Source organism: Macaca thibetana, chromosome 20 (genome assembly GCF_024542745.1).
Source record: "Macaca thibetana thibetana isolate TM-01 chromosome 20, ASM2454274v1, whole genome shotgun sequence".
NCBI classification, from domain to species: Eukaryota; Metazoa; Chordata; class Mammalia; order Primates; family Cercopithecidae; genus Macaca; species Macaca thibetana.
The window spans coordinates 66,773,877-66,801,263 of record NC_065597.1 but is presented as its reverse complement, the minus strand read 5'-3'; the positions used below and the strand labels follow the sequence as shown (position 1 = coordinate 66,801,263).

Below are 27,387 nucleotides of genomic sequence, written 5' to 3'. Positions count from 1 at the left end.
TTTTAATACAGCCTGAAAGATAAAAGGATTCTGTCTCCACCGCTGTCCACTGAGGCTTTGACTCACATACATATTGCTCAACCAGACCCTAAAACGTCCAGAATAGAAAATAATAATTCTTGTGAGTAGACCAGAATATTTCTTAACCACACCAAGCTGCCAAAGTTCTCATTAAAAAATAACTTTCTGGCCAAGCGCAGTGGCTCACACCTGTAATCCCAGCACTTTGGGAGGCTGAGGCAAGTGGATCACAAGGTCAGGGGTTCGAGACCAGCCTGGCCAATATGGTGAAACCCCATCTCTACTAAAACTACAAAAATTAGTTGGGCATAGTGGCGGGTGCCTGTATCCCTGCAGCTCGGGAGGCTGAGGTAGAAGAATTGCTTGAACCCAGGAGGCGGAGGTTGCAGTGAGTCGAGATCGCACAACTGCACTCTAGCCTGGGGAACAGAGCAAGGCTCCATCTCAAAAAAAAAAAAAAAAAAAAAAAAAACCAACTTTCTGATCTATACCTCAGTTTCTCAGTCCAACTGGACAGACCTAGCAGAAGAGTACATTTGAAGCTGACTACAAAATGGGTACACGGGCATCATGAAGTATACACTGGCAGGCTTTGTAAGCACACACTGGCCTGAAATTTTTAATTATAAATCAGTTGAGTCAATGAGTCAAGGTTATAAGATGACATAACAGACCCTGGATCACTGGATCCACGAGGACACTGCAGATCCAACAGACCAGCCAGACCAGCAGCCAGGAACAGTTCATTTCCCTCCATCCAAGCGGGGGCTGGCCACCTGGTCACGCACCATGCTCACTGCTCTATCAGATGCCCAGTGTGTTCTCTAGGGGCCACAACCCTAGAGAACACACTCCTCATTCTAAAGTCAGGATCCTTGCCGGGCGCGGTGGCTCACGCCTGTAATCCCAGCACTTTGGAAGGCCGAGGCGGGCGGATCACAAGGTCAGGAGATCGAGACCACGGTGAAACCCCGTCTCTACTAAAAATACAAAAAATTAGCCGGGGGCGGTTGTGGGCGCCTGTAGTCCCAGCTACTCGGGAGGCTGAGGCAGGAGAATGGCGTGAACCCGGGAGGCGGAGCTTGCAGTGAGCCGAGATCGCGCCACCGCACTCCAGCCTGGGCGACAGAGCGAGACTCCGTCTCAAAAAAAAAAAAAAAAAAGTCGGGATCCTCAGAAAACTAAATTCATTAAAAATACATTTAAAGCCGGGCGCGGTGGCTCAAGCCTGTAATCCCAGCACTTTGGGAGGCCGAGACGGGTGGATCACAAGGTCAGGAGATCGAGACCAGCCTGGCTAATATGGTGAAACCCCGTCTCTACTAAAAAATACAAAAAACTAGCCGGGTGAGGTGGCGGGCGCCTGTAGTCCCAGCTACTCGGGAGGCTGAGGCAGGAGAATGGCGTGAACCTGGGAGGCGGAGCTTGCAGTGAGCTGAGATGCGGCCACTGCACTCCAGCCTGGGTGACAGAGCGAGACTCTGTCTCAAAAAAAAAAAAAAAAAAAAAAAAAAAAAAAAAAAATACATTTAAAAATAAAGCAACATGACCTAAATAAACACAGTCCAACTCACCAAGAAATGCCACTTGTGACCAGGAGAAACTGAAGGAAAACTGGAGCAGTGACACCAGTAAGGTGAGGAACGGGGAAAGGATAAGATTCCTAAAACCCCACGAGACCCTCCATCCTGCTGGATGTGCTTCTACGGGATAAATCAGCTGCACTCCCATGTCCTAATACCCCCTCACCCTCCCCATTCGACTATCCAAGAAACAGAATCCTTGTATACTCTAAATACCAGAAACACATGAAAGGGCACAAGCAATTTCTTATTTAGCAATTAAAAGAACTGAAAATAAAGAAGAAAACTACAATAGGACACTAGCACAAAACACCCAAGTTACCTGTAAGCCATGTTCCCCAGCGTCGTATTTATTGTCCCCATCGAGCTGTTCTACTGCCACATAATCCACAAATGATTCAAATACTTTGGAAAAGAGAGAGAAAAGTCAATTGCTAAAGCTTCATTTATAATATAGCCAACCCAGGTATAAGTTATTTAAATCAGCATATTTAGGAATAGCAGAAAAGGTAAACAACACTAATTAACAACAGTAATTCTCCCCCTGTAGCCAATACTGTAGGTAAATGTGCTGTTAGCACCTTTGCTCATTGGCCAAAGGTCATTAGTATCTTTCTTAAGGACGTTAAAATGACAATATGGAGGTAACAGTTAAGGTTTTACTGTTATTTGAACAAAGCACACACTGTAAAGCTATGATTATGAAGACAGCTTGGAATTGGGCAGTATGGACCACCCCTTGGTCTCAAAAGCAGAGATGCACATAGGTGAACGGCTGCCTGATGTGGCAGAACAACAAGGAAAACCTCGATTTCCTCAGGTCAACACGGGATGGAGTGGAAGTTGGTCCTGGCATCTCCTCACCCCCACTTATTCCAGGTGGATTGTAGATAAATGGAAAAGGCAAAATAGTAAAAAGTAATAGAATTTTACAGGACATAAAAAGCAAACAAGGACACACTGTATTTCCCTAAAATTAAGAATGGTAACATTAAGAGTGAAAGGACGAGCCACATGCTGAGGGACAAGCTCTCAATCCAACACAGAATTGTGCAGCCAGAGTGTATGGAGAGCTCTTCCTGCTCCGATCATGAAGGAAACACGCAACTGCACAACACTGAAAACAGCTGCAGTCACGCTCCGAACACATGTGGTACAGGACAGGGATCCCTGACGGGACAAATGAGAGTCCCGTGATGGGCCCAGCTCTGCTGAGAGTTTACAGGCTGCAGCCAGCGAAAGGCAAACCCAGAAAGAGCCAAGAAGTGAGAATCAGAGGAGCCCAAGGGAGCCGGAACCTGAGGGGCAGAGTAGCCTAAAGCAGAATGCTGCCCAGAAAGCAAGATCTGGGGATGTGCAGTTTCTTCCGAAGCTGTCAGTGAGAACTGACTAGTGAAATCGAGGAAATTACCTGGGGCAAGGGAAAGAAGCAGCAAGAGGATGAGGACTCGGGGGAACAACCTTCAGAGCTCATGACAGGCTGGGAAGTCTGTGTTCCCATCAGTCACAGCAGAAAAACCTCTGAACACCTGGGAGACTCAGCTAACAACTAAAAGGACGTGGGGACAGGTTATCCCTCAAGTAAAACCTGTTCTCCCACCTAGCAAGGCTTAAAAACAAGACTCAAAGGAAGCAAATGATTAACAAATCACTTATCTGTGCGTAACAGCAAAGGTTAGTAATATCTAACGCCCAGCAAGATAAAAATCACCATGCCTGCTGTTCAATAAAAAGGTTACCAAGCATGTGGCCCAGTACAGTGGCTCTGTGGCTCGCGCCTGTAATCCCAGCACTTTGGGAAGCCGAGGCGGGTGGATCCCATGAGGTCAGGAGTTCGATACCACCCTGGCCAAAACATGGTGAAACCCCGTCTCTACTAAAGATGCAAAAACTAGCTGGGTGTGGTGGCGGGCACCTGTAATGCCAGCTACTCAGGAGGCTGATAGGAGAACTGCTTGAACCCAGGAGACCGAAGTTGTAATGAGCTGAGACTGCACCACTGCACTCCAGCCTGGGCGACAGAGTGAGACTCCGTCTCAAAAAAAAAAAAAAAAAAAAAAGAAAAAAAAAAAGATTACCAAGCATGCAAAGAAGCTGAAACCACCACCCAAGACAAAGAGAACAATCCTTCAATAGAAACAGACGCAGAAATCTCACAGATGACAGAATTAGTAGACAAGAGCATTATCAACTTAAGTCCAAAGGAGAAGAAAGCAAGAGCATACTAAGAAGAGACACAGGGCTGGGCATGGTCCCAACACTTCGGGAGGCCAAGGCGGGCAGACTGCTTGAGCGCAGGACCTCCGAGACTGGCCTAACACAGCAACACCTTGTCTCCAAATAATTATAATTAATTGATAAATACATAGAAAAAAAAAGAACAGATAAAGATTTCCATTTAAAAAAAAATCCAGGCCAGGCGCAGTGGCTCAAGCCTGTAATCCCAGCACTTTGGGAGGCCGAGACGGGCGAATCACAAGGTCAGGAGATCGAGACCATCCTGGCTAACAAGGTGAAACCCCGTCTCTACTAAAAAATACAAAAAACTAGCCACACGAGGTGGTGGGCGCCTGTAGTCCCAGCTACTCGGGAGGCTGAGGCAGAATGGTATAAACCTGGAAGGCGGAGCTTGCAGTGAGCTGAGATCCAGCCACTGCACTCCAGCCGGGGTGACAGAGCACAACTCTGTCTCAAAAAAAAAAAAAAAAAAAAAAAAAAAAAAAAGAAAGAACAAAATCCAAGTCAAACTTCTAAAAATAAAAAAAAAAAATTTAAAGTCTGAAAATCGGGCCAGGTGCGGTGGCTCAAGCCTGTAATCCCAGCACTTTGAGAGGCCAAGACGGGCAGATCACGAGATCAGGAGATCGAGACCAACCTGGCTAACAAGGTGAAACCCCATCTCTACTAAAAATTACAAAAAACTAGCTGGGCGAGGTGGCGGGCGCCTGTAGTCCCAGCTACTCGGGAAGGTGAGGCAGGAGAATGGCGTAAAACCGGGAGGCGGAGCTTGCAGTGAGCTGAGATTCGGCCACTGCACTCCAGCCTGGGTGACAGAGCAAGACTCTCTCTCAAAAAAAGAGGAGAGAAGAGGGAAGAGAGAAGAGAAGTGAAGTGAAGCGAAGCGAAGTGAAGTGAAGCGTGAGGCGCTTGGGGCCGAGAAACAAATGAACAAGAGTGAGGACGCTACCGCCCACTTCTCAGAAACGATGCAAGCAAGAAGATGGTGGACCATCTAACAGACCAAAGGCAGGAACCTGCCAATCTAGAAGTCTACACCGACTTAAAATGTCTTTCACAACTGCAGATGAAATAACATCTTTCCAGGCATGCAAGCTGAAAAAACTCATCTCAGCCAACCTGCACTCAATGATTCCTAATAAGAATCCATATCCAAATTAAAAACAGAAGAGCACTGCAAGCTGTAAATATGCGGGTCAACATAAAGCACTTCCCCTCCTCACTCTTTTTATTTTATTTTACTTTCTTGAGACAGGCACTTGCTCTGTTGCCCAGGATGGAGTACAGTGGCGCAATCATGGCTCGCTGCAGCCTTGAACTCCAGGGCTCAAGCTATCCTCCTGCCTCAGCCTCGAGTAGCTGGGACTACAGGTGCATGCCACCACACGCAGCTAATTTTTGTAGTTTTTGTAGAGATGGAGTCTTACTATGTTGCCTGTCTCACTGTGTTGCTGGCCTCAAACTCCTGGGTTCTAGCAATCCTCCCGCCTCAGCCTCCCAAAGTGCTGAAATTACAGGCATGAGCGACCACACCCATCCTCCCCCTTATTTTAAATATTTCTTTAAAAGAATGACTATAAATCAGTTAAGGGGAAAAAAAGAAGCCAATACTAAAATTGTTAAAGTATTTAAACAAGCATTTTATAAAGGAAGATATCCAAATTGCCAATAAGCATTTGAAAAGGTAAGAACAACCTCACTGATCTTCAAGGAAATACAAACTAAAATGCAGACAGCACCATATATACTCCCACCAAAATCGTTCCACGTACGGCAACTGACAGCTCCAGTGTGGGTATGGAGCAACTGTAACTCTGACACCTTGCTGATGACTGTGAAACTGATAAACCACTTTGGGAATCTTGCTAACTTTATCCATCAAGCTGAACATATGCACACCCTACAGGCCAGTAATTCCTCTTCCTCCAAATGCAAACAGGCATTAAGAATGGTCAATCTGCCTTATGTCCAACCACCTCAAACGGAGACCAACCCAAATATCAATCAGAAGAAGAAAGATTTCAAAATTTTTGTGGTATATTCTCAAAATGGAATACTATGAAGCAACACAAATGATTACTATGACTAGTCCCAGTGTGGATGTATCTCATGAATGTGCTCAGCAAAAGAAATCAGACACAGGCTGGACATGGTGGCTCATGTCTAATTCCAGTGCTTTGGGAGCCTAAGGCAGGAAGGCTGCTTGAACCCAGGAGTTGAAGACCAGCCTGAGCAACAAAGCGAGACCCCATCTCTATTTAAAAAAAAAAAAAAAAATAGCTGGGTGTAGTGGCACACACCTGTGTTCCCAGCCACTGGGGAAGCTGAAGCAGGAGGAGTTTGAGGCTGCAGTGAGCTACCATTGCACCATTGCACCCCAGCCTATACAGCACAAGACCCTATCTCAAAAAACAACAACAAAATAAACAAATACATCCTACTACAAAATTCTATTTAAATAGACACCTAAAACATGCAAAGTTAACCGAGGCTGTTAGAAGTCCACATGGTGGTTTCCTGTGAGGAGAGGGAGGCGGTGGCTGGGAAGGGCTGTGGGGGTGCTGGCCAACACTAGAGCTGGGTGGAGGTAACAAGCCTGTGTTCACCCAGTGAGCTGTTTGCTTAAGATCTGAGCCATTCTCTGTGTTTAGACTGTTTAAAAAAACATCACTTGTGTAAATGAAACATTAAACCACAATAGAAATCATCAAAAGATCATGCCATTAGATACACGCAACACTTACTATTTTTCTTTCCTTTGATACTTAGCTGGATATCATAATAATCTTCTCTTCTATCAGACCGATAGTCTACTTCTTTACACTGGATATAGGACTGCAAATAAGGAAAGTTAAAAGTGACTTAAGTAGTAATAGTCAAAAAATTCATATTCTAAAACCTTTTCAAAAGATCTTTTAGAACTGGTAGCCACATACCACCATTTTACCGCGGAATAATTTGGGTATAGTGCCCTCTACACAGGTGCCTTTCATCTTATTTTCCACATTATCAAGCAACTGAAAAAGAAAGTTTTGGCTTTAAAAAAAGGTTTTTATGCTTAATATATACATTAATTTTATAATTGACTACAAATATCAATGTTCAAAGAAGTCGTAGACTATAAAAATATGACCTCCAGCATGCAATTATCAAAAACATATACAAAATCTTCTTTCTTGGTTGGATTTTTACAAACATCTCTACATGCAACAGTTGAGGTTAACCTTTTATACAGCCTTTGGAATAAATTAGTAATCTGTAGTGCCTTTAGAAGCATTTTTATATTTTTTTTACCTCTGTGGAAAAGCATGTAAAATTGTTCACTAAACTTAACTCGTAATGGTCCACACCAAGAGATTAATGAGGTTGAGCCTGTCAACAGGATTGACTGGTTTGTCCATGGATATTTAATGAACTGGATTCAATCCAGCTAGTGCTGCAAAAAAGAAAACACACCTTGCCCAGCCAATCACCTTGAACAGCCATTTCATGTTGTGTGTGTGTGTTTCTGTGTCTTTAATCACAACTGGAAGAATGAGGATTTGCTAGCGACTAGTGACGCCACGGGGAGAGTAATCGCCGCATACTGAGTTCTGCTCAGTGAGAACCTCGCTGCACAGGAGGGGTCTGGACACTGGAGTAAGAATAGAAGTCACCACTCTACAGTGACTCAGGACCAACGGGACAGCCAACAAAGCCAGTCTTTGGTTCCTGGATTAGTAACTCATGTATATATACCAATTTAACAAATTAAAAGCCTACTGCCTGCTAGTATAAAATTCGAGCTTCCTCACTTCACCTTCAAATCCCTATTCAAATAATTCTTACCAGCCTTTAAAACTAGACAGCTGCTGCCTTTTTGTAGCCTCAGTCTGATCCTAAACAAAGATGGGCATTTTCTGAATTAGGTCTGAGGTTTTACTTGGTAATAACTCTGACAATGCTTCAAAAAATATTCATTGTAAGAAATATACAAGTACTGCTTGAAACTTACCACTCGACAAAGCTCCTGAACATCGTGTTGCATGAAGCTATCTAAAGTTTCCCACCTTTCAAAGATAAAACAAACATCTCCATTTAAACGCTCAACTTTCAAATGAGCAAATTAAAAGTAACTTAGATTGAAAAACTAAACTGGATAGTCAGTTATTATTCTCAAATTCCTTTCCTGTGAAGACTATTTTTGGGAGTTATAATTCAGATGGATTTACTGCTAGGGGAAGTGGTGTTTCCAAGAAAATGTAACAAATTTGAAAGCAATACAGGTTCTTGTGTTGAAAGTAAAAACCTTAAGCGGTGAACTCTTTCTCAAGCAAAATTCTAAAACAAAGTATCTATTTCCAAAGAAATGAAACAAAATACAATGATAAAAGCACTGACACCATTAAATGCTCAAGTCTCCCTAAATTAAGTGCCTACAGTATGCTCTACTAACTTTCCTATTCTCTACTCATTTGTCCTTTTAAAAAAAAAAAAAAAAAAAAAAGAGGAAGCAGAATGGCAAAGGCAGATGTCTAATACATACCCAAATGACTTTGTTAGCTTTTTTGTTCCTACAGGTTTATCACTGTGTTGTAATTCATAGAACACCCTTTGTAATGCTAAAGGGACGCTTTTAGATGAATCGTCCCCCTCGGTTGGCATCATGTATACAGCCTGAAAGAATTAATTCAGATTTAAGAATTTATTCTGAGAAGATGCAGGGAAATTTAAAAAACAGTAAGAATTTAATCTTCATGTTTTAAAAAATCATTTCTAATAACACAATGGCTAAGATTGTTGTTAGGGCTTTTAATGATCCCCAAATCGATGAGAAAGTTTACAAAATCATGAACATCTTTAGGGATACTGGAAAACACAAAAATGCAAAAATAAATTTTGAAAATCACCACCCATGTGAGACGGAGTTTCGCTCTGTCTCCCAGGCTGGAGTGCAGCGGTGTAATCTCAGCTCACTACAACCTCCGCCTCCCAGGTTCAAGCAATTCTCCTTCCTCAGCCTCCTGAGTAGCTGGAATAACTGGCATGCACCACCACGCCAGGCTAATTTCTGAATTTTCAGTAGAGACGGGTTTTCGCCATGTTGGCCAGGCTGGTCTCAAACTCCTGACCTCAGGTGATTTGCCCACCTTGGCCTCCCAAAGTGCTGGGATTGCAGGCGAGACCCACCGCACCCGGCCTCACCCATATGTTCTTGATAAAAAGATAATACAGAAAGAAGCAAACAAAAAACAAAATCACCCCCCAGAGAACTACTTTTATTTCCTACTTATTGGAGAACCATTTCTTAACTTAGCATTACTTGTGAACAAAACATTTGATAAAAACTTAAATGTGACTAGAATTACCCACACTGAGCTGTCTCTGGGATATATCACAACAAACCTGTCTGGGTGGCTGTGCAAACATGCTTTCAAGGCTGACAAGCCAGCCAGCTCCCTGCCCCCCACAACCAGGTGTGCCGATCTCCTGTGCTGCTTCATAATAATCACATGTAATTCTCAAAGTAGAACTGACTGACTCAGCTATACTAGATTTAATGTATGTCTATTCTTTTCATTGAAATGTTCAATAAAAGTTGCATTGACTTTTCAACTCAGTTTTGATATAAAACTTTGCAAATGTTGCTGTTAATGGATTTTATGATTGTTTTTCTAAATACCTTCACAAGGTGATTTCTAACGTAAGTCTGTAAACTTAGGTCATGGTTAGGCATGGTGGCTCACGCCTATAATCTGAGCCCCTTGAGAAGCTGAGGCAGGTGGATAGCTTGGGGTCAGGAGTTCGAGACCAGCCTGGACAAGATGGTGAAACCCCACCTCTACTAAAATATAAAAATTAGCCGGCTGTGGTGGCGGGTGCCTGTAATCCCAGCTACTCAGGAGGCTGAGGCCAGAGAATCACTTGAACCCGGGAGGCAGAGGCTGCAGTGAGCCAAGGTCACACCATTGCACTCCAGTCTAGGTGACAGAGCGAGACTCCGTCTCAAAGGAAAAGGTTGGCGGTGGTAACTCTGAAACACTGAAGCAGTTTACAAAGTAGGTGTCCCAACACTGGGGAATGAAAATGCAGCATGAACTAGCAGCCATCTAAAGAGACAGGGCCAGGGGAGGGAGACTGGGATGTTTGTTGAGAAGACTTTGCTCTGATATACCTGAGAGGAAAGGGTGGGCAGAAGGCTGCAGGAGAGGAACACTATCCATTTACCTTTCGTAGCTGATTCGTGAAAAATAACGTCTGTAGCAGGCTGTTCATGTAACAAGTCGCTCCCTGATTCTTTAAGCCGACATAGCCTGTGTGCTTCTTTGAATCCCACCTGAAAAATCAGTTCAAGGTTGAGGGGATCTTGCAGAGATACCCCACTGCTCCTGCAGTATGTGTGGAGCAATCTGACTCAAGGTCAGCCTTAAGGAAACCGAAGCCAGGAGCACTTATCACACAGCATCCTTCGATGGTCACCGATACCCTTCTGCTTGCTCCACTGTGTGAACTGGTGCAAATGCAACCCCCACATTCACACAGCCCTCGAAGCACCTGCCTGCTGACAGTGGCACTCCTGTCACTGATCAAGCCCAGCACCAACAGACACTTAACGGAGACCTGCATGCTCATACCCAACATGTCTCACAGTAGAGTCTGGTTACATAATTACACTTATCACACGCAAGGTCAGCACAACATGAAAAAAGCTGAAACTTATCTTTTCTGTAGACCCACACACAAGAAGAAACAGGAGTGTGTATTTGCCAAGTTTTGCCTCAGACTTCTAAACTCCCAGAGCTTTTTTTATTTTGTGATTTTGGTGGTTGTTTGGGGGAAGATAAGATTCTCGGAATTAACTATGTCTTGTACCTTTCCACCCCCACCCCAAGTAGTAAAAGGAAGCCACAGAGAACGGTGCCAGAAAGTAGAGCAATCCTCCCACCTCCACGCCCATCTCCCTCTGTACACAATGCCATGACATGAACACACGACAGTTACCAAGCAGGACCAGTGCTGGAGGAGACACCTACTGCGCAGTACCATTCACCCACCCTGCCACTCCAGGGGTTAGTTCCCAGCCTTGGAAACGCTCAAGTACACCTAACGGCCTGGTCATGCCTCTTTACTCCTCACTCACCATGTTAGTTATTGGCGATGTTCGCCTCTTCCCTCAATCCCCTCTTCCTCACACTCGGAGAGGACTTCCTCCTTGCCCTCATCAAAGTAACAACAGAGCACCTCTGCTCTGGGTATTTATGTACTGGTTATTATACAATTATGTTCCAAGGGTCTAACATGTAGAACTGCTCAATCAATCCATTAAAAGAGTGGCAAGCGGGCATGACTCTGTGTGCCACAGAGCAAGCGCAAAGAGGACGCTTACTGATTAAATATGTGCATCTCTGTTACATGCATGCCAAAGCTTCTTTCACTGCAGCACAAAAGACATTTTTAACAGCACCCAATTAAAGAAAAACTTACGCAACTCCATGGGGAGCATCCGCCTGTACAAAGACTTCAAAGGTAACTTTGTCATCATCTATAAATCCTTTCTCAGGATCGGTCACTTCCTATAAAACATAAATAAGAATATCCTGCTTGAATAAGAACACACACTTTATTCCCAAGAGACAAATTACATTAGTACCCTGTATTTAATACAGATTAAAATACTTTTTAAAACATACATCCCAACTTTGTTGCTAATTTTAGACTGTTTCAATTTGCTTTTAACAGTGGTCTCACAACACACACAGCAAATGCTTGGCACCTCAGAGGCATCCCAGAGGTACCCAGGGGCTCAGAGCCACAGCATGGACAGGAGAAATCTGTGCTCCTCTAAGCAGGCGAGGGGAGGGGCTGGAGAAGGCAATGATAAGTGACTTAGCGGAGTAAGAAGGAACATTCCTAGATTGTCCCACCGGCTACCACCTCTGCAAAAAGGAGTCAAAATGAACTGAATGAAGTTACTGGAGTCACGTGGAACCACTCAGTACTATGCCTGAATCATGAAAGGACCTCAAACAGCATTATGTCTTTTAAAGGAAATTTAGCCCACTGGGAACTCCCTTTGAATGACTGACTATAAGGTGAGACGTGAATCCAGAAAGCTGCTAAAAACCTAGAATAGGAAACTGGAGAAAACATGTTTTCAAAGACACCTGTCCAATTCAGAAAGCAAAAATCTAGCTCTAAAATGAATAAGGGACTTGAAAAATCAAAAAGGTAAGGGAACAACAAGCAGTAATGCACCGATTATTTAGACTAAATACACCGTTACTTACACTCCAGGCCATAAAATTGGAAAATCCCCAATCATTTTCTTTATGGAAGAACAAATGACTAATACGACGACTGAACGACTTTTCATCATCTCTGTAATTTATTATCTTCAGCACTGCTTGCGCATGGCAAGACCACGACCTGTTTAAAAGAATAATCTGAGCCTTAGTTGACATATTCACCAGATGTTACACATTTTTAAAGACAGTAAACATAGCACACCAAAATTCCCACTTATGTTTTTGTTGCTCTCTCCTTTCCGGTTGGGGTTAAAGGTAGGACGGAGGCATTTTTACCTTTAATAGAAAAAAGGGTGTTTGGGGCTCCCCCAGTGTATTCTGTAGGGATTTCACTCATGGTTTCATTTTTTAATTCCTCAGAAGTTGGAAATTTTAATTGTATCTATACAATTTTGAACTTTCAATACCAGTTGTGGATTCTGTACAAGACTACAACTTTTTGGTCAGATAATAGTTATTAGGAAAGAACCAAAAAGAACAGATGGGTGGATGTAAACCTCTGCTTCTACTGCTGATATAAGGGTCACCTCTCAGTGTCGCTCCTGCCCCTGCAGCCCTTCAGTGCTATGCCTCTCAGGCTCTCCTAGGATGCCCTCCAGCACACACTGGGGAAAAACCAGCCCCAAAACCAGCACCAGGGAGCTCTGTGGCCTTAGTTTGCTGTCCTGCCCTGGCATCGAGGAATTCACTGTCGAGGCACAAATTACAACCAAAAGAGAACTATTGTATGCAGTCAACTGTGGGGTGAACCACAAAAGGGTCTCTAAATCCAGGTTCAAAAACCATACATACAGCCCCTTAAGCCACAGAAAGTTAAGGTTTTCGATTAAAGTGGGGCCTTATAAATCAACGCTACAACTGAACCCTGAAACGGTTTGACTCTTCAGGACAAGGGTAGGACAGTGCTGTTCCCGCAGCACTTCCTGCTTGCTCGGGACGCTGACACTGGGTATGGACCATTCACTGTTTTTCCAAAGTGCTCTTCAGGCTAAAGTTGTCCATCAGACTGAAACAAACCTAGCCCAAATACTCATCAGATCACATCATAATGTGAACAGAAGAGGAAAACTTTTTAAACCATCCAAAAGCCCTGGCTGCATCATAAAACTACCTTGGCACTTCTTACTTAAACATTAAAGAAAATGAAAGTACAGCCGGGCAAAGTGGCTCACGCCTGTAATCCCAGCACTTTGGGAGGCCAAGGAAGGCAGATCACCTGAGGTCAGGAGTTCAAGACCAGCCTGGTCAATATGGTGAAATCCCGTCTCTACTAAAAATATAAAATTAGCGGGTGTGGTGGCACACGCCTGTAGTCCCAGGTACTAGGAAAGCCAAGGCAGGAGAATCGCTTGAACCTGGGAGACGGGGGTTGCAGTGAGCCAAGATCAGGCCACTGCACTCCAGCCTGGCGACAGAGTGAGACTCCATAAATTTTATTCCCTGGGGGAACTGACAGAACAGCTAGAGCCAGTTCACTCCGGGGAACACGTTACTGAGGGTTCCAAAGGGTCACAGGGAGACTAGGATAGGTGCAGTCCAAGTCAGCAGCCTCCCCTGGCTCCGATGCAGACAGTGGTCCGCACTCCCAGAATCAACTGGGTTTTTGATAAAAGGTGAATTAATTTTCTAATTCATATAAATAGAAGGACCATCAAGATTTCTCAGTGTTTGGACATTTCATAATATACATGAATGTTTAACTGTTCCTCAAGTCAAAGGGCCATGTTGCATAAATCCTTCACAAAGTATGTTTTACTTGTACTTTCTGAACAACCCGTACAAATTAGTTATCACACAATGGAAGGGATGTCTGGCTCTGACAGCTGCCATTTTCTGCTCAGGCAGAGTAAGAATTAAGCCTGGTGGCTCTATGGTCAGCTAATCCTGGTAGGCCCTGATTCCATGGGCTGGCAGATTCCAACAAACTATTTTTAGTTTTTTTACTTACAAGACAAAAATACACTTTTCTAGCTTGGGTATTATACATACACCAGTGGGTTTTAAAGAGAAAGACGTATTTAATCTAATTTAAAATCAAAAGACTATGTAGAGGCAGCAAATAAGATAGAATTGCACTAGGTTGATCGAATTTGGCTTCCAGTAATGTAATACAACTATGTGGGGGTTTGTAGTTGCATCATTTAAACTGTCTTACGTGGAATCAGATTCAGCATTGCACTGGAGAAAGAATCCTACGCTTTTTTGGTGTGGTCTGTCTGGATAAAAGCGTGGCATCACCATAATCTTCCATGGCAGATTTCGCACAAAACACGGAGGGCTAAGGACCGACTCACTCAGTCTGCTGAAGCGCTCCACAGTGAACTGAAAGGTTGCCTCAGAGCGCCAACTGGTGTCTGCAAAAAAAACACATCATCAGCCACAGAGCCTGTGCACTGACCAAAAGCACTAACATTAATCAACATGGAGTAAACTGTTCTATACATCTTGATTTAACTGCTAAAATCTAACGGTTCGAAAAAATTGCTTCAGATTTATTAAAAGCCTAAGACTGAGATGACATACAGTTTCTGAATGGATTAATTCTTCCTTATGAAGTCCAAAACTCACAGAGTGCTAACCATACACTTGCCATCCCTGTCAGACTGAGTTCCACATGAGAACAGTGTCTACTTTACTAAAGCTGAATTCCCAAGGACCCCGGGCACCCCGTGAGTGGAGAGACTTTGGAGAGAAGGAACAACATGGCTCACATCTGTTCAAGGACAGGACTTCTGGGGGAAAAGACCACAACATGGGACTTGGGCTGACTTTAGAGAGCACACAACACACCGGCAGGACTTGAGAGCCAGGAAAACAGCCATCCCCCTGGAAGCTCAGCACTGCTCAGAGGCAAGACAATGGCTACAACAGTAGCCTAATAATAAAGTTAACTTCATTAGTTCACAATTTTTGTAAAACTACTAGCCTGGACACCCTAGGGGGAGTTTTTTTTTTTGTTTTTATTTTTTGTTTTAAGAAACTGGTATCTTTTCCACATAAGCAGTATAAATTGTTCAATGATAATAAGACCAAAGGCTGATTTAAGAAATTTAAGTTTCTGCCAACACAGCGCCTCTTAGCAGAGGTCCAACTGAAGGTCTCCATTTAAAATTCAATCTTTCACTGATGACAGTGACTATTCATTTGCATGTGGCCATCGGTCAAACACCTTTGACAAACCCTGCAGCATCTCACTGCTTTTCAAACGACGCCTGTGAAGGCACGGTCCTCCTGCACCCACACCAATGTGTTATTGACCAATACTTTTATAAAGCATAATGAAATTGCCACAGCAAGGTCAACATGCTACACAAGCTTCTAAACGCTTCCTTTCAGTTTCTGTACCTATCTCATTATAGCCTGCACACAGCTCATGGACTGGCAGGAGATCCAGGGCCACACTGAGGGCCACGCTCTATATGCAGTGCCTGGAAGGCTGTTCCCGGCTTAGAATCAGGTGCTATTTTGACATCCCTGACCACCAGGCTCCTAAGGCACAAAACGAGACTTGTAGGCTTGGGTAAAGAGCGCGTAAAAACATCCTCCCATCCTTCATCTTCAGGCCCCTGAAGGCAGTCACCACGGCATCCAACAACCCTTCAGATTCCAAAGTTCACTAACAACTGAGTTCTCAGCATCAGCCACTTCTCGGGGAACAGAATTTGCTTGAAGTTTATGACTGAGTTTGGTCTTAAGAAAACATGTCCATCAGTCCTCCTGGGAGGGTAGAATTGAAATATCAAAAGCATGTGTGATGGTAAGCACTTCTACCTTCTTTGAGACACTCTTCATGCCAAACTTTTTTAATCCACATAACCCTGCTGAGTTGTTTACAGCACAGGCACTGTGGAAGGAAGAGCAGCTGAAAGAGGTGCATCTTGTCCAAGAGAATTATTTATATAAGCCTCTTTAAGTGGTATTACCCTAATCCCTTTGAGGGACAGAAGTCTACTAAAAGGCAAGAAACTTGTTTAAAATAATAATGTCTAGAATGGCATGGTGGAACAAGTTTTGCCATGTGTTTTTAGGATCATGCAATTCACAGTTGATCAGGAGTTAAGTTCTGCAAGGTAGACAAGAGACAAATGTCAATTCCTACATTTTAAGTGAGGAAATGAAAGTCTGCCAAGGCTGTTTTACAAGTGACAATAGAGGATTTTAATATCCAAGATTTGTCAAGACACTACGCACAGTGACCCTGACTCTGGTTTTTAAAATACCACTCCTGGAAGTTACCATAACACTCACAAAACGCAGGTCTCAACAAAATGAGACTACGAGCTTGCCCGCTTTACGAAGCCCATGTATACAGAACTGCACAGAAGCAACCAAATGGAAAATCACTGCAGGACCTAAAAAGCTGAAACAAACAAGGTTATGCCTCTCTTCTAACTCATCTATTTTATATAATTCAGCTGTTTATAGGGTTTGATTTTATGTATCCCAAATCAATACATACTATAAATGCTTTTTGAACTTTTGCCCTATACATTAAATTTCCCGAGATATTCCTTAAATATTAAAAAGCCCCAAACAATGGTGAGACTCAGAATTAAAGTTTGCACTTCGTCCACCTGCTGCCCAGCCCCACATAGGCCACCATGCATCCGTCTCTGTGCCCCTGAGTGTAGCACTGTCCTGACACACAGTGGATAGTCCACAGTGCACTGTACACTCTATTTCAGCCTCACACTCAAGGCACATTTCTTAAAACAGACTTATCAAATCTGCTAAGCACGAAGTTTAGATGACACTTCAGGTGTATTAAAATTTCACCTCACTTCCTGAAAACTCTTCATAAAACTTTTACTAAAAAACAAAAGGTCAGGCTGGGCACGGTGGCTCATGCCTGTAATCCCAGCACTTTGGGAGGCCAAGGCGGGCAGATCACGAAGTCAGGAGATCAAGACCATCCTGGTTAACACGCTCTTGTTAACTGTCTCTACTAAAAATACAAAAAAGAAAAAAAATTAGCCAGGCTTGGCGGAGGGCGCCCCAGCTGCTCGGGTGGCTGTGGCAGGAGAGTGGCGTGAACCTGGGAGGTGGAGCTTGCACTGAGTCGAGATTGCACCACTGCACTCCAGCCTGGGCAACAGAGCGAGACTCCGTTTCAAAAAAAAAAAAAAAAAAAGGTCAGCAGGGCGCAGTGGCTCACGCCTGTAATCCCAGCACTTTGGGAGGCCGAGGCAAGAGGATCACCTGAGGTCAGGAGTTTGAGACCAGCCTGCCCCAACATGGCAAAACCCCATCTCTACTAAAAACACAAAAATGAGCCAAGTGTGGTGTTGTGTGCCTGTAATCCCAGGTACTTGGGAGGCTGAGGCAGGAGAATCGCTTGAACCTGGGAGGTGGAGGCTGCAGTGAGCTGAGATCATGCCATTACACTCCAGCCTGGGCAACAAGAGCAAAAAACTCTGTCTCCAAAAAAAGTCCAATAAAAAGGAGAAGTGGACTTGGAAACCAGCTTTCATAGATATGGCCAGCCAGATTGTCCTCCTACGAGGAATTACATGAGACTGAGTGATGGAGATCTTTGCCCAAGAAAACACTTAACAGTATACAGGATCTTATGTACTATTTTTTGCAACTTCCAAGTATACTAGGGATTAGGCAGGACACCCACATTCCCTGCAAAATTAGCGCTTCATGCACAAAGACTCCAATCTGCCTGGATGCCACTAACATTAGCAGAGTACCATTTCATTACTGCTTATTTTTATTGTAAATGACAGCGCAACAAGCTTCTGCAAACTGCTGTCACCACAAATCCTCAACCAGACTCCTTGATAACTCACTACCTTCCAATCTGGTCCCTGGAGACTCTTGTAGCAGCGGCAGCGGCAATTACCTACAGCACAAAGTTCCCACTGTGCACTTTGTTATATCAATTTTATCCTCCCAGGGCAAAGGCCAATGGACCAGTCTAGGCTTCAGTTGCAAAAAGAAAGGTAGGCCGGGCGCGGTGACTCACATCTGCAATCCCAACACTTTGGGAGGTCGAGGTGGGTGGATCACGAGGTCAGGAGTTCGGGACTAGCTGCCTGGCCAACACAGTAAAACCTCATCTCTACTAAAAATACAAAAAATTAGCCAGGCGTGGTGGCAGGCGCCTGTAGCCCCAGCTGCCTGGGAGGTTGAGGCAGGAGAATTGCTTAAACCCAGGAGGCAGAAGATACGGTGAGCCGAGATCGTGCCACTGCACTCCAGCCTGGGCAACAAGTGCAACTCCGTCAAAAAGAAAAGAAAAGGAAGGGAAGGAAGGGAAGGAAGGGAAGGAAGGGAAGGAAGGGAAGGAAGGGAAGGAAGGGAAGGAAGGGAAGGAAGGGAAGGAAGGGAAGGAAGGGAGGAAGGAAGGAAGGAAGGAAGGGAGGAAGGAAGGAAGGAAGGAAGGAAGGAAGGAAGGAAGGAAGGAAGGAGAAAAGAAAGAGGAAAAAAAGTAAGTTAAAGAAAAACACAACACTTCAGATTTTTGAATCAGAAAGGTTGGTAAAAAATTTCCCAAAATGTGCTGTTGCAGTGATTTTAGCTACCTTCTTCATTCTAATACAAGTTCTTGCAAGTCCTCGTCAATCCCCACAAATTAGTCTCATGGAGAACAACATTCTAAATCTAGATCCATCTAGATCTTCAGAGGCCATATTTGCTCTAAAACTTCCTTGGTGGCTCACACTTGTAGTCCCAGTACTTTGGGAGGCCAAGGCAGGTGGATCACCCGAGGTCAGGAGTTCAAGAACAGCTGGCCAACATGGTGAAACTCCGTCTCTACTAAAAATACAAAAAGTAGCCAGGCGTGGTGGCATGTGCCTGTAATCCCAGCTACTCAGGAGGCTGAGGCAGGAGAATCGCAAAAACCCAGGAGGTAGAGGTCACAGTGAGCTGAGATCTCACCTCTCACCACTGCACTCTAGCCTGGGTGACACAGCAAGAACCTATCTCAAAATAAAATAAAATAAAACTTCCTTGGGCCAAGTGCAATGGGTCATGCCCATAATCCCAACACACTGGGAGGCCAAGAAAGGAGAACTGCTTGAGCCCAGAAGTGCTAGACCAGCCTGGGCAACATAGAGAGATCCAGTCACTACAAACAATTAGTCACACATGGCGGTATACACTTGTAGTCCCAGCTACTCAGGAGACTGCGGAAGCAGTAAGCAGTCATCATACCACTGCACTCCAGCCTGGGTGACAGAGCAAGACTGTATCTCAAAATAAATAAAATAAAATAAAATAACTTCCTTGGACATCTCACAAAAAACAGTGAATGAGGAACTAAAAGTATAGAATGAGTAGATATAGTAAAAAATAATTCTGATACTTTCCCATAATTCTATGTTAACAGGATTTTTAAGTAAGTTCTCTTCCTCAACTATACAGGTCTCCCATCGCTATGTCATTAGCTACTTAGCTTCTTACACAAGAAATGTCCCTTACTAAGAAGTCTTCTGTGCAAATCAATCAAGTCTCGGATAGTTTGGCTACAGACAAAACTTCGAAAGAGATGCTTCCCAGATTGTGTGTCCTAGTCTGAAATGGACACTCAACACTCAAGTAAACAGGACACTCAAAAAAAGGGGAGCTCTGAAGTCCAGAGTCTTGGGGCATCATTAACAAAAACTTTTGGAGAAGCAATTTATGTTGCTTCTGATACGACAACCCTGAGACATACGATAGTAAATAAAGCTTGTTTAGCCAAGCACATCTATAACTTTCTAGAATCCTGTGCATTTTTCACAACACACTTATCCCCTGAAGAAGAGGGTTGCACAATTCATACTGCAGCTGGAAAATGCTGCCCTCAGCTACAAGTTCTTCTCCTACAGTCAGGACCACCTCCCTCCCGTGCACTTTGCCATCAGAAAGATATTACATGCTGGGTCTTTCAACGGCAACCATAGTTCCAAACCAAGGAAAGATGCTACTGAAGATTACTCAACCTTCTTGGATTATACGCTTTTTCCATCAAGGAGGTCACAAGAAGGGCATTTCCACTTTTAGGTCCTACGGTGTGGCACCACTGTCTACTAATTTAGTGAAATGTACCTCAAAAGGAAGGGGATTTTTACCCATACTTATGTCCTCATAAGTCATTCTCCCCAGGAGACACTTGTCAATGTCTAGAGACATGTCATGACTGCAAGTGGGGGGCAGCGGCCATGGGCATCCTGGAATGTACAGGACAGCCTCCCACAACCAGGAATTATCCAAGATGCCATGAGAAGCTGAGAAGCTCCACCCTATATCTTTGTCTCCTCCCAAGACCTCCCCCCTAAAAAAAACAAAACACAGTAGGGAAATGTTGGCACAGATTGCTCTGTGGGAACTAGACTGGGAATGCTCCAATAGGGCGGGGCCTGTCACTGCTCCACAAGTGGCTAGAATGGATCCCAAAAGCACACCTGGCGCCTTAGACCTGGCCACACCTTCCCAAATGCACTCACTAAACCACTTTCGGCATCTCTAATGTCTGAAATAAAACCTCCAAAGCCCAACAACCAGCGAGACCACACCCACACCATTGCCCTTTTCTACGGTGGAAAGCGCACTCCACAGGTAACAAAGCAGCGGGTTTAGACCACGCCTCTTTACCTTCCTCAGATATTGCCTCAGCCAGCTGCCAGGGGTAAACCGCACTGTGAGAGAACTCTCAACTACGGCTGCAGTTTCTCATGGAGGCTGAACTTTTGGCAGGAGGTCTGAACAGCAGTCCTTCTGGTGGTGCAGCCCGTGACTGATGGTTTCTTTCAACTGCCCCGTTACTCCCCTGGGAAGGACACAACCCTCATGAGGATTGATGGACATGCTTTTTGACAGAACATGGTTTCATATTACACTCAAGACTCCAGGGGCTGCATACTGCAATTATGGCTGCTCCCTACTCACAAGTGTGACCTTGCAAATGTTGAGGTCACTAATCTGATAAATTTAAAGAAGGAATGGTCTTGGAAGAAAAAAAACTGATCTCCTACACAAAAAAAAGTCCATGCACATACATGAGTGTGCTTTCTCACAGAGAAGCTATAGACCAAAACTCAGTGAGGGAGAATGAAGGCCAAAGCTTGAATCCGATTTCATCCCTAACAGGAGTGGGGAGGGATTCTCAGCTATCATCAACTGATATACACCCTGCAATGAGAATGCAATGGAAAGCCAAGTTCCAATGTCTGCACGTATCTTGCTGCAAACAAACAGGAAGGAGAGTAAGACATGCTTGTTGTTCCCAATACTAGCAGTGGCTGGAGACCTGCAGGCGTGAGTAAATACCCACCTATTATATTTAAACCTAAATTACACCTCCTCACCTAGGCTAGGGAGACTCTACTTACCTGGAAATGGTGTAGGCCATCTTGAAACTCAAAACCCAAACAGGATTTTCCTCAGTTACAGCCTCCTGAAAACTAGCTATGCTCAAGCTCACAAGTACCCAAGGAAAAAACATGGATCTGAATCTGTTTTCTGACAGGTTTCCGCCCGCTGCGAGGAGGCGAACGATAGGCACTTACCATCCTCCATGTCCTCCTCCGTGTTGTTGTGTCCATCACTCAGGGCCACATTCCCGTTGATCACAGGGTTCTGAGTAATTCTTGGTGGGTCATCTGTATCTCCAGCTTTAAAGAAGAAAAACAAATTCCATGGGTTTCACATTCATGGCTTTAATGGAATAAGCAAAATATAAACTTATACTTTTGATATTGCCTAATCATTAATAAATTCCAATTGTGGCTGGGCACGGTGGCTCACGCCTGTAATCCCAGCACTTTGGGAAGCCGAGGCAGGCGGATCACGATGTCAGGAGATCGAGACCATCCTGGCTAACACGGTGAAACTCCGTCTCTACTAAAAATACAAAAAAAAATTATCCGGGCATGGTGGCGAGCTCATGTAGTTCCAGCTACTCAGGAGGCTGAGGCAGGAGAATGGCATGAACCCGGGAAGTGGAGCTTGCAATGAGCCGAGATCGCGCCACTACACTCCAGCCTGGGTAACAGAACTAGACTCCGTCTCAAAAAAAAAAATTCAATTGTAGCACAGTGAAGGTTCATTCTAATCCAAAAAATATTTATACTAATGTTTACTAAATACAAACTTCTGTTATTTCAAAACACTAAAAGGAATTTGAAAACACGCTATACCACACTATAATTTGCTTTCTTTGCAATGATATTCTGCACAAAACTTTTTATGTAAAATCTCTTACGTAGGCCAGGCATGGTGGCTCATGCCTGTAATCCTAGCATTTTGGGAGGCCAAGGCGGATGGATCATCTGAAGCCAGGAGTTCGAGACCAGGCTGGCCAACATGGTAAAACCCCATCTCTACTAGAAATGCAAAAATTAGCTGGGTGTGGTGGTGCATACCTGTAATCCCAGCTACTCAGCAGGCTGAGGAATGAAAATCACTTCAACCCAGGAGGCAGAGGCTGCGATGAACCAAGATCGTGCCATTGCACTCCAGCCTGGCCGACAGAGTGAGACTCAGTCTCAAAAAAAAAAAAAAAAAAAAATTCCTTAGGTAGTTCTTACTTTACAATAGCTAATCAGCATAAAGAACCTTTATCTAATTGTTGTGGAAAGTCATTATTTTACTACAGGTTTCCTAGTAATTACAAACAATTCTACAGGCAATTTTGTTGTGAAGATTACTGAACATATGCAAATGGTATATATTAAAACAAATTATTTTAAAGTTTTTCATCATGAACACATGCCAGTATCTTTTTTTTTTTTTTTTTTTTTTTTTTTTTTTTTGAGACAGTCTCACTCTGTTCCCCAGGCTGGAGTGCAGTGGCACAATCTCAGCTCACTGCTACCTCTGCCTTTCGGGTTCAAACTATTCTCCTGTCTCAACCTTCTGAGTAGCTGGGATTACAAGCACGTGCCACCACGCCCAGATAATTCTGTATTTTTAGTAGTGATGTGGTTTCACCATGTTGGTCAACTGGTCTCGAACTCCTGGCCTCAAGTGATCCACCCGCCTTGGCCTCCCAAAGTGCTGGGACCACCCACCCATGCCAGTGTCTTAAAACATCAAATCATCATCCTCAAGGTGTCAGTGGACGATTACTGTATAATTATATAAAGAGCCTGGATTATGTAAAGTATTTAGGAAAGCATAAAACTGATCACTCTAAATGCGTGCTAAATGCTTGGGCTGAAAAACACATATAACTCAAGTTCGGATTCAAAACATTTTAAGTTACAACTGGCAAATAAGGTGTAAATTACAACAACATTCCAATCACTTTTCATTAATTTTAAAGCATAGATTTCTCACACTGACACAGATGGTTATTCTACAAGCAGAATAATCACAGCAGGACTTTTAGGTTTTACCTAGCTTCACACGTCCCATTTAAATCAATTTGTTCTTCCACATATTAGAACAGCTCACTGCAACTAATGCTGGCCCCACGGTTGCCTACACAGTCGGCTTTCCCTGGTGCATCAGACACCAACAGAAATTAGGAATCTCAACTGCAGACAGGAGATGAGCTTTTTAACAGTCAGGTAGTTGTGTGTGTGGGTGGCCTTCACAATTTCAGAGCTTTTCTGCCATTCGAACCAGCATGCAATCTGATTCAGCACCATGGACAGCGTCACACTCACTTCCCCCTTTAGGAACTCTCCAAAACCCTAATGCTTAAGATTACATCATAAGCCTCTCCAATCATTCCTGAATAAAATGGTACTCCCCACCACTCAAGCATCTCAAAACATTCAAAATACCAAGAAACAGGTATTAGCACCCAGACATTTAAGATTAAGACATTAAAGATCAATTTCAATCTTGACAGTCTTTTAATAGATACACTTAATTAATGATGGCTTAAAAGTTATTTCCGGTCCAACCAGTGGCTCATTGCCTATAATCCTAGCACTTTGGGAGGCCAAAGTGAGAGAAGTGCTTGAGTCCAGGAGTTTGAGAGCAACCAGGGAAACACAGTGAGACCTCATCTCAATTTATTATTTTTTTAAAGCTTATTTCTGAAAACATATACACATACTTCTAAACTAGTCCCTAGACCATCATGCCTTGACAGAAATACTGTGGAAGAGGGTTAAGGAAAGGAACTCAGATGTACACTCAAGAGAAAGGATGAAGAGAAGGAAAAATGTCTTTTTGCTGATTCTTAACTAGCTCAAATGCTCTAAATCAAACATACATGCTCAATTTAAAAAAAGAAAAATCAGGTACTCTGAAATGTCTTTCACCCACATTCATTTTCCTAGAACTATATCAAATCTTTAAAAAGTTTTATAAGATGTATAAATTGTAAACCAAGGACAGTGACTGGCCCTATAAAGTGGAGGGGGCAAGAAGGGAACGGGGCTGGGGATGGACAAAGCAGGCTAGTGCCTTATCTGTGATATTTAAAGTTGGAAATTTTTAAAGCGGTAACATGTATATTTAAACTTAAAAATATATTTATATATTAATTGAATAGGGAAAAAAACTTATGAAGGCCTATTAAATAAATTATGGAAAATTCCAATGGAATTTTTTTTTTTTTTTTTTAAGATGCAGTTTCGCCCTTGTTGCCCAGGCTGGAGTGCAGTGGCACGATCTCGGCTCACTGCAAACTTGGCCTCAGGGGTTCCAGCAGTTCTCCTGCTTCAGTCTCCCAAGTGGTTGGGATTACAGGTGTGCACCACCACGCTTGGCTAATTTTGTATTTTTAGTAGAGACAGGGTTTCATTGTTGGTCAGGCTGGTCTCGAACTCCTGACCTCAAGTGATCCACCCGCCATGGCCTCTCAAAGTGCTGGGATTACACTCAAGAGCCACTGCGCCAACCTCCCAATGGAATGTTAAAAAAAAAAATGTAGCCAAGCATGGTGGCTCCCAGCACTTGTGGGAGGCCAGAATGGGACGATCACAGGAGTCAGGGAGTCCAAGACCATCGTGGGCAATATAGTGAGATTCCCATTTCTATTAAAAACAAAAAAATTCAGGTACCAAGCGATACGTATCACACACAACCTCTGTTATAAAAGGAGAGAGCTGTGTTGAAATAGAAACGTGTAATTTCATATTTCCCTTTACAAAATTCAAAAGATGTATACAGAAACAGCAGGAGGATACATAAGAACCTACTAGAGATTAGGGTTACACAGAAGCAACCTAGAGTTTCTTCACTGTATATGCACACACTCACACTATGTGTAAGTGCTACAATTTTTCCCCCCCTTAAAGAGACAAGATTTCACAGTGTTGCCCAGGCTGGTCTTGAACTGGACTCAAGCAATCCACCCCTCTCACCCTCTCAGCCTCCCAAAATGCTGGGATTACAGGCATGTACCACCCTGCCTGGACTTTTTTTTTTTTTTTTTTGAGATGGAGTCTTCCTCTGTCTCCCACGCTGGAATGCAGTGGGGTGATGTGAGTTCACTGCAGCCTCCACCTCCTGGGTTCAAGTGATCCTCCTGCCTCAGCCTCCCAAGTAGCTAGGATTACAGCTGTGTGCCACCACACCCAGCTACTTTTTGTATTTTTAGTAGAGACAGGGTTTCACCATGTTGGCCAGGCTGGTCTCAAACTCATGACCTCAAGTGATCCGCCAGCCGTGGCCTCCCAAAGTACCGAGATTACAGGGATGAGACACCACACCTGGTCTATAAATCTTAAAAGTAATTTGCTAGAGGTACACCTAGTACTTTTAACTTCCTTGGTTCAAACTTATCATGGTTTTAATGCATGGATGCAAAAATGAGGGCTCATTTTCTGTACATAAAACTTCATGTCTAAAATCAGGATCATATGTAAGTGTAAGCAGTCTAAAGGATGGAAAATAAGTGAACTCTACAACTGCTCTGTAATTCTGAGGTACAGGTTATGGTTTCATGAGGTCTAGTGAAATCAGACTAAGACACAAGTGAATTCAGATTAGAGCTCAAAGAAGGGCTTGTCTGGGCGACTTCAGAGAGACTGCACTGTCTCTAAAAGTTACAGCAATAGTAAAAACCAAGATCAATTCAAGAGCGCATAATATCTTACAGGTTGGGGTGGGGAAAATGTGTAAGCTCTACCCCCCATTTTTCAGCAGTGGGATTAACTGTAGTGTGATGTCTAAAGAAAGCCTATTATTTTCTGACATTGTTCTAGTGTGAAGTAAGGGCTACTCTGCAGTTGGCCTTGAAAAAGCAAAGTAGAGCTCTGCGGTTGCAACAGACTCTGAGCAAGACCCCATCTTTTACATCCAAATTAACACATCTGAGTTGGTTTGGCCAGTCTGCCCTTTTCCACCTGACAGGTGCAGAGAAAGCGGTCAAGGCCAGTGGCTGTGAAATGGCAAAGGGCCACTGGTTGGCCACTGAGTACATGAGGCATGGGTCTGGCCACCAACGGCCCTATGGGTGTCCAAGCAGCCGCCAAGGTGATTCCAGCCCAGCTCCCAGGGGCAGGAGATCCCATTTTTAAAAGCTCCTCATAAATGAGTTAGTTCTGCAAGAGGATTAAAATTTTAATTAAGACATGGTAAATCCCTGGTCCAGAAGTAAAAGATGAAAGCACAGGATAGCCACACACAAAAAAATCTGTACTAGGCTTCTAGAAATAGCCTAAACAATGAGTCTGCCTTCTTTTGTTGTTCAAGACAGACGTTCGAGATTGGCGTGCACATATATTTACTGCCATGTAAGAGTGACGTAATACCAAGTTTTATATCCCACCTTTTTGGAAGTTTTTAAGACATGGGGACTGATTTGGCCAAACACTTGAGCTAAGGCTTTTTTTTTTTTTTTTTTTTTTTTGAGACAGAGTCTCGTTCTATCACCCAGGCTGGAGTGGAATAGCGTGATCTCGGCTCACTGCAACCTTCTGGGTTCAAGCCTCCTGGGTTCAAGTGATTCTCCCACCTCAGCCTCCTGAGTAGCTGGGATTACAGGCACCTGCCATCATGCCCGGCTAAAATTTTTCCGTATTTTTGTAGAGATGGGGTTTCACTATGTTGGCCAGGCTAGTGTTGAACTCCTGACCTCAGGTGATCTGCCCACCTCGGCCTCCCAAAGCGCTGGGATTACGAGCATCAGCCACGACGCACTATTTTTGACACAAAATTATCTCAAATAAGACTGGGGACATGTTTGGCAAACACGAGTGACAATGTGCAATGTCAAACAGACAGGCCCTGGATGAAAAACGTCTGTAGGAAATAAAGCCATTACCATCCCATAATATGCACACCCCACCCAGAAATAGAAGACAGTCTCCATTATTCGTGACTGCTAGGCCTTTTAACACAATATGTATAAGAAAAGGCAGAAA

General features: G+C 43.7%; 2 protein-coding genes across 4 annotated transcripts in view; both read right to left on the bottom strand.

Annotated features, from left to right (window-relative positions):
- TMEM114 (transmembrane protein 114) overlaps positions 1-27,387 on the bottom strand; it is a 996,508-nt gene that overhangs the window by 342,327 nt on the left and 626,794 nt on the right. The window lies entirely within an intron of this gene.
- Positions 1-27,387, bottom strand: part of USP7 (ubiquitin specific peptidase 7) — a 72,323-nt gene that overhangs the window by 16,534 nt on the left and 28,402 nt on the right. For 2 of the 3 annotated variants that reach the window (XM_050774229.1, XM_050774230.1), the window contains exons 2-11: positions 21,628-21,732; positions 14,283-14,481; positions 12,110-12,248; positions 11,307-11,395; positions 10,050-10,158; positions 8,368-8,498; positions 7,837-7,891; positions 6,779-6,859; positions 6,587-6,677; positions 1,927-2,009 (exon numbers count right to left, since the gene is read on the bottom strand). In XM_050774229.1, coding sequence (XP_050630186.1) covers positions 1,927-2,009; positions 6,587-6,677; positions 6,779-6,859; positions 7,837-7,891; positions 8,368-8,498; positions 10,050-10,158; positions 11,307-11,395; positions 12,110-12,248; positions 14,283-14,481; positions 21,628-21,732 — 1,082 coding nt within the window. Of the gene's footprint in view, positions 1-1,926; positions 2,010-6,586; positions 6,678-6,778; positions 6,860-7,836; positions 7,892-8,367; positions 8,499-10,049; positions 10,159-11,306; positions 11,396-12,109; positions 12,249-14,282; positions 14,482-20,713; positions 21,573-21,627; positions 21,733-27,387 lie in introns of those variants that run through there. The other variant, XM_050774231.1, reaches the window with a different exon arrangement.